Below are 15155 nucleotides of genomic sequence, written 5' to 3'. Positions count from 1 at the left end.
GCAGACTGCACACTGTAATGAAAAGATCCTGCATGCTTCAACAGAGATGCCTCAACAAAGAACCCATGTGCCGCAAGTAAGACCCGATGCAGCCAAAAAAAAATAAGGAAAATAAATTAATAAAATAAATATGTTTAAAAAAAAGAAGAAAGATTGAAGTAAATACCCAAACTGCTTATTAAAAAAGAAATTGTTTAGAGAATGATGTATGTTTAGAAGTTGGTGAGGTCCAGAAATTACCATTAGTATCTTTCAAAGATAGTAAGTTAAGGTACTACTGAGGGGAAAATGGCCAACAAAATACAGAGCATTGTAGGAAAAAATAGTTAATATAGAAAACCTGATTTTAACTTTGCATCTAAAATTGTGGTCTCTCTACAACCCATATTCTATGAATTTTATTCTTTTGTTAATTCATAACAGAATGGAAGAAGGCTTGGAAAAGGAAATTTAAAAAGTATTTTTTTCCTTTATCATTGCAGTATAAAAAGATTAGAACGATCTCAATTTCAACCTAAAGAGAAACAAAGGCTGAAACAGAGTGTGATAAAAGACCATGAAGATATTCACTCTAAGAATGGAGCAAACATAGACTTTGTTACCAAATCCCAGAGCATTAACACCAATAGCTGCCACGCGTGTAAATCACATCAGTAACTAAACCACTTTTCAGAGAGTAACAGTAAACTTACAGAACTAATGTAGAGCAGAACGTACACTGGCAAGCATGACCCGCAACCATGACATCAGGACCAATCACTGTGCTGGCTGGACCGTGAGTCTGATCACTCTGACATCTCTCACACTGTACAGATGTTCGTCAGGTGAATAAATATCTCAACTCTACACTCATTCATGTTGTCATTAGTTAAGTACTTTTCATTTCAAATACTTAAAATAGGAAAATTCCATTTAATAAAAGTGTAAAGTAATATCTGAATCAATCTTTTATCTGTAAGACAGAGATACTCTGAGTATTCCTTTGCTAATGGGTATCTATTAGCCTTCATAAAGAATAAGTATGTATATAAGAAGTTTGTACACCAGGTCTAGAGGCTAAAATGAAAACCCTCAATGCAAGGCAATATAGATGCCCTTTTAAACAGTCCCCTCGCCCCTAGAAGGCATGTTTACAACTATCACGTCTTACTTTTGTCATTTTTCTCTGTGCCAGATACTTCAAAGAAAGCTTTTTCCAGGATTGCGATGGTCTGGGCATCCATTTCGTGGGCTCTTTTCACAGGCTGTGACAATTTCAGTCTTCTGTTCTCCTCCCTGAGGGAATGATTTTCCATAGCATATTTTGCAACTCTGGGGTGGTGCTCTACCTGTCACATGGAAGAATTAGAGACCTACGTATTTACAAACATGACCTTAGTGAACAAGTCTTTCTGAAAGCCAACAGCAAACACTGTGGACGCCGCAGGCACTGCGGGGGTGGGGAGCACTTCAGCTTTTACCATCAGACTGAATACGTGCATATCCTACAACTCTGAACTCTACATTCGGGTCTGGAAACTCGAAACTTCCCCGTCTACCCCTGAAACGTTCACCCAGGCACCTGCGGTGATAAGCACAGGGTGCACATTGTGGCAGGCTCTTCCTGCAAAGTAGACGGCTTGAATTAACACACTGAAAAGAATTAGGAAACTCTCTACTGACCAGGGTGGAATGCCCCCCAAAGACACATTAAATGAAAAGGGCAAGGTACAGAAAAGTGTGTATGCTGTCTTCTGTGCACAAAAGGGATAAAAGTAAAAACATCTATCAATATTAGTTGGAAAATGCAGAAAAACTCTCAAAAGATATCCCCTCTGGTGAGAGATTATCCCGTTTTTTAATTACGTGCCTGTGTCAACTATCCAGATTCTCAGGGAAAAGGGAAAACAACAACACTTCAAAGGGCTCAGCTGTGAAGAGACTACCGGCTCCGATAACCCTAGGTGCCCACTGGGAGGAAGTGTGCTTGGCCTGCTGGGGCTAACTGCCAGGGCAGTGACACCACCACCACATCCTCCCTTCTCCCTTCAGGTTTTACTAGTTTAGAAAATTGTTGGGGGGGGGCACATTATGCAATCATACTGTCAGTTGAATTCATTTAAAACACTTTCTTGGGCTTCCCTGGTGGCGCAGTGGTTCAGAGTCCACCTGCCGATGCAGGAGACATGGGTTCGTGCCCCAGTCCGGGAAGATCCCACATGCCGCGGAACGACTGGGCCCGTGAGCCATGGCCGCTGAGCCTGCGTCTGGAGCCTGTGCTCCACAGCGGGAGAGGCCACAGCAGTGAGAGGCCCGCGTACCGCAAGAAAACAAAACAAAACAAAACAAAAAACACTTTCTCTTGTATTAAATTACAAAAATTTACTGACCAACTTGGTGACTGATTCATACTTGCCTTGAACTTCTTTTAGTTTTACAGTTACTGCGAATGTCATGTACTCACTTGTTCTCGCAGAGTTTGAATCTCATCCCTCAATTCCGACAGCAAAAGATCCTGCTCCTCGGGCAGAAAACTTCCCCGGGATTCCTTGTGGAGCTTCTCCAGGCGCATTATTTGATCCTCTCGGAATTTCACGATCATTTTATTAGATTGAATAAATTTTTCTTTTTTGAGGGTGAGGTCTTCCAATTGGCTAACTTTTTCTACCAAAGACTTAAGAAATTCATAATTTGGTTAAACATAAAAAATAACTGGGCTTCCCTAAATTTTCACAAAACAAGCAATAAACACTAACTTCACATTTAATCTCAAAGGCAAAATTAGGTTTTTCAGTCTTCGTTGTATTTACTTGTGCCATTTATTTCACTCGGAAAAGCTCCTCATAGTGAAAGCCTAAAATATCTTGAATCCCCTTTTACTAATTCAGTTTCCTACCTTCTTTTCCTGTTCAGATTTCTTAAAAAATAACATTGCCTCTCGGAAATACTTCATGTAGTCAGTCTCGTCTTTGCCTGTAACGGGTCCAGTAAGAAAGAAAAGGAAAGAGGAAAAATGTTTTATCTCCCAAATTTTAAGAACAAGAAATGAGCTAAAATAGCCTTTGATTGACTGCTCTCAATTCGTCTTAAAGAATCAGACTCTCATCACCAGATCATGAATTTCAAATTAACCCAGTCTACAAATTACCTATTCTTTGAAGAAAAGTAAGTCTCTCATATCCAATTTAGTAAACATATAAAGATTACATATGACAGAATCTTGGAAGTGGATCTAAATGAAATTTACTAGTATCTCTTTTTAGCACTTATTAGGGATAAATTATTCAAAATTATTTCTACTCCCCCTTCCCACATCTCACAGAAATCAGTACCTGTGGTAACTGTGTCTGGTTACAAAGTACCATGTTCCTATGTAGGTGAAATAAACAGGAACAGACACTTGTGGGAAATCTGGGTAGCCTTACTGTGTTGTGCCTGTCACTGGAGGGCTCTCATACTAATACCCACACCTGGATTTCCTCAGGTTAGAGGACACCGCACTCGTCGTACCTCCGGTCCGAAAGCTTTCTGGTAGTATCTGCCCTGCAGTAAGCTGGGCCAGCTGCTCTTTGAGCCTCTTCACTTCAGCTTGGAGCTGGGTCACATTTCCTTGCGTGTCTTCATTTACCACTGCCTGTTCAAGAATTTTTTTAAAAAGCATTAAAAGAATGCTGAGTCATACAGTCTCGTGTTTATATTTGTTTGTATGATTTGGACTGACGAAGACCAAACAAAACTGCACTTGCATCTCACAAACAGTCCAAAGGCCTCCAAAATCAGTGTGCTGCAGTGCGGAGGGAGCTTCCTTCCCCTCTGCCTTCACACCAAGAGCCAGAGACTCTTTCCCCTCCCCTCCCCAAGCCCCCACTTAGGTCTCTGCTCTGTTGACTAGCCCTGGGCCCTGCTGGGCTGGGTCACCTCTGGGATCAATGTATATTCATCTAACACTGGCTTCTTCCTGAGATAACCCCACCCCATGAAAAGCAAATACCTCCATGAGTGTCACCTCCCCCTGTCTTCACTCCCTTAAGAGGTGTAAGGAACTGCAGAGATGACCTGAGCTCCACTGGCTTGGAAGAAACCACCGTCTCCAGAAAAATCCAACCCTGTATTTCCTAACAGTCTCCTGGAAGGGAGAGTTGGTTTGACAACTCCATTTCTGTTTTATTATCAAACTAAAGGCTGTTTTAAAGAAATGTCTTATTTGAGATGACTTCTAAGAAGTTCATAAAGTCTCACAAAACCTAGAGGGTGATAACAAGAGTCAAGAGCTGAGAACCAACCAAATCAAACACCCAATACTCCAGAGTGAGGGAGAAACCTCTGACAGCCCCAAGGTCCCCATGTTCCTGTCTGTAGCTGGGTCTGCCCACTGGGAAGGACTGTTCACCCTTAAACAAATTCCAGACATCCGAGCCACTTTCCCTTGGTAGGCTGCAGCAGAGGACTCACCATTGGCAGGGACTAGTATAAGGCTCCTGGTTTTGTTATTTCATGTGTTAAGAAGCCATTTCTAGTTATTTTTGATTCTTATGGACAGCCTCATTAAAAGGCATTCCTATACACTGTGACATCACTGTCACATCGGTGACATAATTCTAATTATCCCTGCAGTTCTCCACTCTCCAAAATCTTCTAGTAAGTCCCAAGAGATAGGGTCAGGAAGCTCTAATGATTTTCCTCCTCATATTACAAATATCCCACAGGGGGTTCATACTCCAATAAAATGAATGAATAACCAGACCTATACTCTTCTGCCTTACCCAAAGGAAGAGGCAACATGGACCTCTTTGCTTTTACCATGGTAAGATCACCAGGGAGTCTATTTTGGGAGGTAACAATGACCACTTTCTCCTTTGAAAGAGAAAGGAAATTAATTTGCCAATTTATGCCCTTTGATCTTTTGTCTAGAACCAAAGAGCCCTCCAACCTCTCCAAAGCAAGTGGGGAACTCCTTGGTCTTTTGACAGTCTGCACCAGGGGTTGGCGAAGCGCTGCTTGAACACAGCCATGCCCATATGTTTACATATCATCTACAGCTGCTTTCTCACTACAAAGGCAGAGCTGAGTGGTTGGGACAGAGACCATATGGTCCAAGAAGCCGAAATTATTTACCTCTTGGGCCCTTTACAGGAAGTTTTCTGACCACTGGTGTACACAAGTATCAAGGAAACTTCTTGTATATAAAGAAAAATGAGGAATCCTTAGAGTTACAGACAACTTGAAAGACAAAGTTGGTCAATAGCATCAAATTACGTTCATAGCGGATCCTCCTGCTCCCAGCACCCAGCTCCGATAGCGTGGTTTAGGTAAATAAATTTAGTCTCCAGCCCAATTACAAAAGAAAAACTTTGCCTTCCCTTCAGAGAAAACTAGCCAAACAATAATGACCACAAGACCTATTCTAGTCTCAAATTACATGAGCGATATAGAAGTCTCGGAAAGATAAAATAGAAACGCTGCTTAGAGTTAGGCTTTCGCAACAGAGAAATACAATAACTAAAAGCTAATGTTAATATGAGGGCAATCACAAAAGTGAGATACTGCAAGCTTAAATATTCTTCTAATTTACTTAAGCATACTCAGTATTTTACCTTATTTTTAATCAGCTTGGCTCTTTGGGCAAAATTAAGCGTTGATAGGGTTTCCCCAAAACACCTAGATCCAGGATGAACATTTGCAATTATGGCTGTTTTGGCATTACCTCCAAGGGAATCCTGTTTAATGATATGAATGGTACAAATTTTCAGGGGAGAAACCACAAGATGTTTTTTAAGCAAAGAAAATGTATACTATTAGCACCAAGGCTGAGAGATTATCCGACTACCAACCATAGCGAGCATAACCAAAACAGGGGCCCAGGAACCCAATGATCTACTTTACCCGGAGTAAGAAGGTAAGTTTGGAGTCTCTGTAGCAAACGTGTCTCTGTTTTCCATTACCCACATCGACAAGCGCAGTAATCACCTGGCCCAGGCAGCTCAACGATCGGTTTATGTTACCTGCTTCCTAGGGCGTTTGGGAAAAAGAACAAAAAATTGAGGTGCACTGGTGTCTTTTTAGTATTTTGAATTAAAATATACCTAGCAGGGTGGCAATTTTGAATGGAAAGGCAAGACAGGGACAATATTAGTTAAGGTAACTAACTTCTCAGCAAAAAGATGTCCTCAACTGTCCACTAACCTTTTCCTATTCAAAGCACACACTGAAATTTTAGTACTATTCAAACACAAACACAAAAATCACGTGAAGGAAAAAAATATCAATGTCACCTCATAATTGTAATAGTTTTAAACTGACCTATAGGTAGGGATAAAATCTAGAAGAGAACAGAGGAAAAAAAGTTGCAGTGCATTAATAGGCATATTTTTCAATCCTTTTATGTTAAAATGTTTGCTACGTTATAAGGGTATGGAAACTAATAACCCACTCCCATGTCCCACAAAGCCACCAATGAACATATTACAAGAGAACATTCAGTCTAATTCTACAATGTAATGTATAATAAAACCCCTTTAAAAGACTGGTTTCAGGAGAAAAGAAAAATGTTTGGGTTAAACGTGTTACACTGGATTTTTACCGTAGGGAGCATATTTCGATAACTGGGTCTGCAGAAGTGGGAGAATAGAAAAAAAGAGAGGAGGAATAGAAATTATTAAGCAAGATGTGATGAGTTCGGAGTTGCCACTATCTGTTACCATTCAGAAAGGTGGTTTAGGGTCACAGTTGACAGCCCTGTCTGTGGAGCTGGATTACCATTTGAATCTCAGCGACTCTTAGCCATGTACCCCTGGAAAATTTCCTCCAGTTTCTTCAAAATAGAAAGGATAATAGGATCACTTCCCAGAGTTGTTGGGACGGTTAAATAGCTAATATATATAAAGCATTTAGAATGGGTCCAGCATATGTCCTATTCTGAACTTATGCTATTTTTCTTTGCTTCATGTCCCCATAGAAACACGAATGTGAGACAGACTGAAACTGCCTGAGAGCTCAAGCAGCTCAAACCCTCACTTTTAAGGCAAACAAGACCCTCTCCTTTACCATTTCTGACTCTTCTCCCCCCCCCCGCCCTTATATATTCTAAACTGTAGAATCCACACACATTTTATTTATTTATTTATTTTGTCCGCAGGGCATGTGGGATCTTAGTTCCCTGACCAAGGATTGAACCTGTGTCCCTTGCATTGGAAGAGCGAAATCCTAACCACTGGACCGCCACACACATTTTATTGACAGTACATATTACCATACATATACATATACACATTAGCAATACATATTAGCAAGAACTTCTGGTAATACCTTAGCCTAGAACGAGGTCCTTAACCCTTAACTCAAGAACTACTTTGCCATGCTTCCCCCAAGCAGGCCATGTCACACCCTTCTTCCCCTGACCCCTGCTACCACTCATAGTATCACCCCTTTTGGCATGAATTCAAATACTCTTGCTACTGACACTTGTCACATCCCATGTATGTTTACTGTCCCTACCCCACAACAAAAATTTCTTAACCCTTTGTAGCCCTCAAAACACTTAGCTTGGTATTGACTTCTAGTAATAATTCAGTCAAGAATTGAAGACCATAATTCCATTCTTACCTTCAATCTCATCCCTTCTGCATGGGTATCTTTTTGCCTTTCAGATCCTGCTAAATCCACCAGATTGAGAAGGGAGGTCCGTATGTTCACAGTTTCATGGCTTTTCTCCATCGACTCTATTGTAATTGTAAAGACTGCATGAGACCTAGAGGATTCTCTATTCATTGATGTTGATGCCACACGTCTGTTTCTCCACCCTCCAGACAACACCTAGGCAAAAGGAAAATACGTTATCACGACTTCCAAGTGGTCACAACAGCCACGAACATCAGTAGGAAATTTGCAAAGAGTGGTGAGAGACTATCTAATGAGGAATACACTCAAATTATTTTCCTTTCCCTTTCCTTTTTTGATTCTTCTCCATGTCATGAAAGAAAACAAGCAGGAAATCAGAAGGCATAGGATCTAGAATGGGTTTTGCCATTTCTCTATTTGTATTAACTCAATGCAAATCGCAAAATCTCTCTGAACCCTCTTCTTTACCGAGACTATGAGAAAGTTAGATAAAATAAATCTTAAAATTACCTTCAAGCCCAAAGTTTTATTAGCTCTTTTGGTCTACAAAGTATTTGTTTTCCCTCCCTATTCCCTGTGGCAAGCAGATACATGAAGGTTCAGACTGCAGACTCTAGAATAGGATGAACATGAGTTCAACTCTTGGCTCCACTATCTACCAGTTGTGTGGTCTGGGGGCCAGTTGACCTTTTCAAGGCTCAGTCCCATATTTGTATGATGGGAATATGGGTACCTACCTCACAGGGCAAAACATCTCAAACTGTAATATGAATGCTAATCAGCTAGGATCTGGCTAAATTTCAGATTCTGACTCAGCAGACGTGAGGTAGAGACTGAGATTCTGCATTTCTAACAACCTCCTATGTGACACCCATAGTCTGAGAACTACATTCTTGAGTGGCATGGTCATAATATGTATTGGATAAAATGAAGAAATCAGTAGCTTATCTCAAAAAGTAGATAAAAAATTAAATGAAATAACGTATACAAAAGAAGTTAGCACAGGGCTTAGCACATACACTCAATAAATGGAGCTGTTATAACCCTCTCTATTAACCAGCCATAGCATAAAAATGAAATTGTTTATATCTTTATTTTTTTGGTTAGTAGTTCATGCTTCCTTTTCACAACACTAAATACTGTATATTAAATAGTAGATAATGATACATTCATACAGCTGCAAAGAGAAAGAGAGATCCTCAAACATGGGACAAATTTCAAAATACTATTAGCTTAAAAAAGCAAGTGCAGGGCTTCCCTGGTGGTGCCGTGGTTAAGAATCCGCCTGCCAATGACGGGGACACGGATTCGAACCCTGGTCCGGGAAGATCCCACATGCCGCGGAGCAACTAAGCATGTGTGCCACAACTACTAAGCCTGCGCTCTAGAGCCCGCGAGCCACAACTACTGAGCCCATGTGCAACAACTACTGAAGCCCACGTGTCTAGAGCCCGTGCTCTGCAACAAGAGAAGCCACTGCAATGAGGAGGCTGTGCACCTCAACAAAGAGTAGCGCCTACTCGCCTCAACTAGAGAAAGCCCATGCACAGCAACGAAGACCCAACACCGCCAAAAATAAATAAATAAATTTATAAAAATAAAAATAAATAAAAATTTTAAAAAAGCAAGTGTAAAATATGCTATCATTTGTGCAATATAAGGTGAAAAAGCAAATAGAAGTCTGCTTATTTAAATACTTATGCAAAGGCCAAATACAAACAAAAATCAAAAACAAAACACAGAACTATTTGGTGAATACTCATGGATTGGAAGACTCAATATTAAGATATTAATTCTCCACAAATTGATCGACAGATTCAACCCAATCCCACTCAAAAATCCCAGCAGTCTTTTCTGTAGAAACTAACAAACTAAATCTGAGTATATGAAAATGCAAAGGACTAAAGAATAACCAAACTAATTGTTAAGAAATTAGAGAACTTACTCTACCTGATCTCAAGACGTACTTCTCAGCAATAACAATACAGGCCTAACTCATTTTACTGTGCTTTGCAGATATTATGTTTGTTACAAATTGAAGGTTTGTGGCAACCCTGTGTCAAGCAAGGCTGACTCTCTTGTTAGGGGCTAATGTAGCTGGTGACTAAGTTGAAGCCAATGCTCATTTACCATTCTAAAATTCCTAGAGCCTTAAGAATTATGCTAAATCTACTCTGCCTATGCTCTGTAACTGGAACAACAAAGCCTGGATGACAGCACATCTGTTTACAACATGGTTTACTGAATATTTTAAGGTCACTGTTGAGACCTATTGCTCAGAAAAAAAGATTCCTTTGAAAATAGTATTGCTCATTGACAATACACCTGGTCACCCAAGGGCTCTGGTGGAGATGTACAACAAGGTTAATGTTGTTTTCATGGCTGCTAATACAACATCCATTCTGCAGCCCATGGATCAAGGAGTCATTTTGACTTTCAAATCTTATTATCGAAGAAATATACTTCATAAGACTAAAGCTGCCATGGATAGTGATTCCTCTCATGGATCTGAGGAAAGTCAACTAAAACTTCCTAGAAAGGATTCACCACTCTAGATGCCATAAAGAACATTCACGACTCGTGGCAAGAGGTCAAAATATCAACATTAACAGGACTTTGGAAGAAGCTGATTCCAACCCTCACGGGTGATTTTGAGGGGTCCAAGACTTCAGTGGAGGAAATAACACAGATGTGGTAGGAATAGCAAGAGAAGTAGAATTAGAAGTGGAGCCTGAAGATGTGACTGAACGGCTGCAATCTCCTGATAAAACAGATGAGAGGTTGCTTCTTATGGATGAGCAAAGAGAGTGGTTACTTGAAATGGAATCTACTCCTGGCGAAGATGCTGTGAAGATTGTTGAAAAGACAACAGAGGATTTAGAATATTATATAAACGTAGTTGATAAAGCGGGGCAAGGTTTGAGAGGACTGACTCCAATTTTGAAAGAAGTTCCACTATGGGTAAAATGGTACCAAACAGCTGCAGCGAAATCATTCATGACAGTAAGAGTCCCCTGATGCAGCAAGCTTCATTGTTGTCTTAAGAAATTGCAACATCCATTCCAACCTTCAGCAACCACCATCCCTATCCGTCAGCAGCCATCACCACTGAGGAAAGACCTTCCAGCAGCAAAAAGATTATGATTCACTGAAGGCTCACAGGATGGTTAGCATTTTTTAACAATAAAATATTTTAAATTAAGGTATATACATTGTTTTTTTAGACATAATGCTATTGCACACTTAATAAACTACAGAAGAGCGCTTTTATATGCACTGAGAAACCAAAACATTCATGTGACTCACTTTATTGCAATATTTGCTTTATTGTGGGGGGGGACCAAACCTATGATATCCTCAGGTTTGCCTAATATCGAGCAACAATATCAATATGAAGACAGTTGTGTATTGGTAACTGATTGAGACACACAGATCAATGAAACAGAATACAGTCAGATATAAACCCATACACGTACGGTCAATTGATTTTCTTTAAAGGTGCAAAGGCAACCAAATGAGAAAATTTTTTTTAAACAAATGGTGCTGCATACGGGATCAAAACCAAAAAGGCAACCCAAGAGTGAACTCTGATGTCAACTATGGGCTTTGGGTGATTACGATATGTCAATGTAAGTTCATCAATTGAACCAGTTTAGTGGGGGATGTTTAAAATGGGGAAGGCTACCCATTTGGGGGAGCACGGGATATATGAGAAATCACTGTACATTCCCCTCACTTTTGCTGTTAACCTAAAATTGCTCATCTTAAAAAGAAGCAAGAGGGACTTCCCTGATGGTCCAGTGGTGAAGACTCCACACTCCCAATGCATGGGGCCCAGGTTCAATCCCTGGTTGGGGAACTAGATCCCACATGCTGCAGCTAAGGGTTCACATGCCGCAACTAAAGATCCTGCATACTGCAACTAAGACCCAACGCAGCCAAATAAATAAATAAATATTTTTTAAAAAGAAAGGAAGAAAGGGGAAAGAGCATTGAATAAAACAGAACACAAAACACTAAGAAAGATAGTAGAAACCAGTCCAACAATATCAACAATCATACTTATGTAAAGATAGGTAAGATGCTGTCAAAAAAATAAATTTTTTTTAAAGCAAGATATAACTACGTGGTTTTTCTTGTAGAAAAACTTAAAACATTAAAACACAGAGGACTGATGGGAAAACATATACCAGGCAAATAACTAATCAAAAGAATGCTGAATGGTATGTCAATATCAGACAAAATAAATTTTTAAGGCAAAATATGTTAATAGAAAACTGTGCTAATAATAGAAGACTAGGGACTTCTCTGGTGGCGCAGTGGATAAGAATCCGCCTGCTGGCTTCCCTGGTGGCGCAGTGGTTGGGGGTCCGCCTGCTGAAGCGGGGGGCGCGGGTTCGTGCCCCAGTCCGGGATGGTCCCACATGCCGCGGAGTGTCTGGGCCCGTGAGCCATGGCCGCTGGGCCTGCGTGTCCAGAGCCTGTGCTCTGCAGCAGAAGAGGCCACAGCAGTGAGAGGTCCGCGTACCGTAAAAAAAAAAAAAAGAAAAGAAAAAAAAAGCATCTGCCTGCCAATGCAGGGGACACGGGTTCAAGCCCTGGTCTGGGAAGATCCCACATGCCACGGAACAACTAAGCCCATGTGCCACAACTACTGAGCCTGCGCTCTAGAGCCTCCATGCCACAACTACTGAGCCCGTGCACCTTGAGCCCATGCTCCACAACAAGTGAAGCCACTGCAATGAGAAGCCTGCGCACCGCAACGAAGAGTAGCTTCCGTTCTCCACAACTAGAGAAAGCCCGCATAAAGCAATAAAGACCCAACACAGCCAAAAATAAAAATTAAAAAAAAAATAAAAAACTGTGTTAATATAAATACAAAACTACGAATTCAAATCAAAGGAAGATATATTAATTCTACTACTTGCATATGCTCCTAATAAAAATCTATCTCTATATGTATACATATATACATATATATGTATACATATATATATACATATATCTGTATACATATATATACATATATATGTATACATATATATTTACGTATATAGACAAAAGTCAAGACAAAACCAACACTTTAGTTGGAGATTAATATATCTCAAGTATTGATAGATTATACAGACAAAAAGAATTTGTAAAAATATAAAACCCTATATCCAAGGATGTACATTCTTCTCAAGCACACCCTTATAAAAGTTGGCCATTGTATTAATCTATAAATACTTTCTCAATAAATCTCAAAGACTAGGAATCACACAAGACCACATTCTCTGATCCCAATGCAATTAACAATCAACATGAAAAATAAATTTAAATTTCCCATAAATTGGGGAATTTAAAATCACATTTCTAAGTAAATCATGGGTCAAAAAAGAAATAATAATGGAATAATACTTAGATCTATATGACAGTTAAGATATTAAAACTTATAAACTTTAAGTAATATTAAGTAAATTTATAGCATTAAATACAAAAGAAAGGCCAAAATGAGCTAAGCATTGAGCTTAAGAAGTCGGAAGGAAAGTAGGATAAACCCAAAGAAAATAAAAATAAAACATTAAAGAGTAAGGCCATATAAACCATCACAACTATTCAAAAAGAGAACAAAATTGTAGTTACAGCAAAGATTTTTAAAATGAGAATACTAGGAACAGCTTTATGCCAATATATTTGAAAACTCAGAGGAAACTAAAATTTTTCTAGGAACACGCAACCTATCAAGACTTCTGACCCAAAATGCCTGCATAGGTCTATTAAAGAATTTTTATTTGTTGTTAAAACTCTTCTTACCAAATAAATAAATAAACAAATAATCAATGTAACTAAACACAAGGCCCAGATGTTTTGGGGATGAGTGCTACATGCTTTTTAAGAACAGGTCATTCTAATCACACATATTTCCAGAAAACACATAAAGGTGGTAATAAAGCAAGACAAGGAAAGTAGGAAAAAGGAAAAATACAAGTTTATCTCAATCTTAAGCCCTGATGAAAAATGATAAACAAAATACTGACAAACCTAATCTAATATTTTATCATGTTAACATGTTAAATGAGAAAAACCACGTGATCATCTCAGTAGAGGTAGAAAGAGCATCTGACAAAATTTAACACACATCCTTGATTTTATAAGATAGTTAACAGGGTGGCTGATTATAAAAGCATTCTATTAAAAAACCTGCATTTATATACATAACAGACAACATGTAATTTTTTTTTTTTTTTCAGTACCGCTGCGGCCTCTTCCGCCGCAGAGCACAGGCTCCGGACGCACAGGTCCAGCAGCCATGGCCCACAGGCCCAGCTGCTCCGCGGCATGTGGGATCCTCCCGGACCGGGGCACAAACCTGCGTCTCTTGCATTGGCAGGCGGACTCTCAACCACTGGGCCACCAGGGAAGCCCGACAACATGTAATTTTAAAAAGAAGTTATCCCCCACCAGAGCAATAAAAAATATAAGGTATATTAGAATAAAGGTAACAAAAAAAAGGTAAGATTTTTATGGTGAAAATTATTGTAATGTAAGACATTAAAGACCCAATTAAATGAAGAGACATACCATGTTCATGTATGAACTCTATTGTAACTGGTCTCTAACTGAAATGCAACTCTGATCAAAATCTCAACATGTTTTGAATGTGCATATATACATACCCCGGATCACAAGTAAAACCTATCTCTTACTATGAGAGTCACAGTTTAAGATGTTTGAAAAAGATTTGCTGAAGATGGAAGAATAAATTAATGAACCCTGATATATATATATATTTATTTATTTATAAATATTCATATAATGGATTACACAGCAGTGAAAAAAAGGCAACATAGATGAATTTCATGCACTGTGTTGACTTTAAAAAAGTTATAGAAGGCAATATACATAACTCTTTTTAAAACTCAAAAACAGGCAATACTAACATTTTAAGAAATACATACATATGTGATTTAAAAGTAGAAGAAAATGATGACATTCAGCACAGTGCTTATGTTTAGGGAGGAACCAGAGATATGAGATAGAAAGAAGCACACAGGTAGAATGATAATATTGGTGATATTTAACTTTAAATTGTCTAATGGAGTCCTGCAAGTTCATTTTAACATTATGCTTAGTAAGTTATATGCATGTGGCAATACTGTATATGCATCAAATATTACATACAAAAAAATTGTTTAAAATCAACTGGCCAGGTTAGAATCCATACAATGTGAATAGAGGAAGAAAGAGAAAATATGAACAGACCCAATCACAAGCAATGAAATTGAAACCGTGATTAAAAATCTTCCAAAAAACAAAAGTCCAGGACCAGATGGCTTCACAGGCGAATTCTATCAAACATTTAGAGAAGAGCTAACACCCATCCTTCTCAAACTCTTCCAAAAAACTGCAGAGGAAGGAACACTCCCAAACTCATTCTATGAGGCCACCATCATCACCCTGATACCAAAAGCAGACAAAGATACTACAAAAAAAGAAAATTACAGACCAATATCACTGATGAATATAGATGCAAAAATCCTCAACAAAATACTAGCAAAGAGAATCCAACAACACAT

General features: G+C 39.1%; 1 protein-coding gene across 1 annotated transcript in view; it reads right to left on the bottom strand.

Annotated features, from left to right (window-relative positions):
* KIF15 (kinesin family member 15) overlaps window positions 1–15155 on the bottom strand; it is a 74750-nt gene that overhangs the window by 31730 nt on the left and 27865 nt on the right. Inside the window, exons 8-14 of the mRNA XM_004277897.4 lie at window positions 7582–7791; window positions 5863–5988; window positions 5574–5696; window positions 3490–3613; window positions 2876–2952; window positions 2444–2653; window positions 1151–1328 (exon numbers count right to left, since the gene is read on the bottom strand). Coding sequence (XP_004277945.1) covers window positions 1151–1328; window positions 2444–2653; window positions 2876–2952; window positions 3490–3613; window positions 5574–5696; window positions 5863–5988; window positions 7582–7791 — 1048 coding nt within the window. The remainder of the gene's footprint in view (window positions 1–1150; window positions 1329–2443; window positions 2654–2875; window positions 2953–3489; window positions 3614–5573; window positions 5697–5862; window positions 5989–7581; window positions 7792–15155) is intronic.

This window comes from Orcinus orca, chromosome 10 (assembly GCF_937001465.1).
Source record: "Orcinus orca chromosome 10, mOrcOrc1.1, whole genome shotgun sequence".
Classification (NCBI taxonomy): Eukaryota; Metazoa; Chordata; class Mammalia; order Artiodactyla; family Delphinidae; genus Orcinus; species Orcinus orca.
This window is presented reverse-complemented; position numbering and strand designations above follow the sequence as displayed.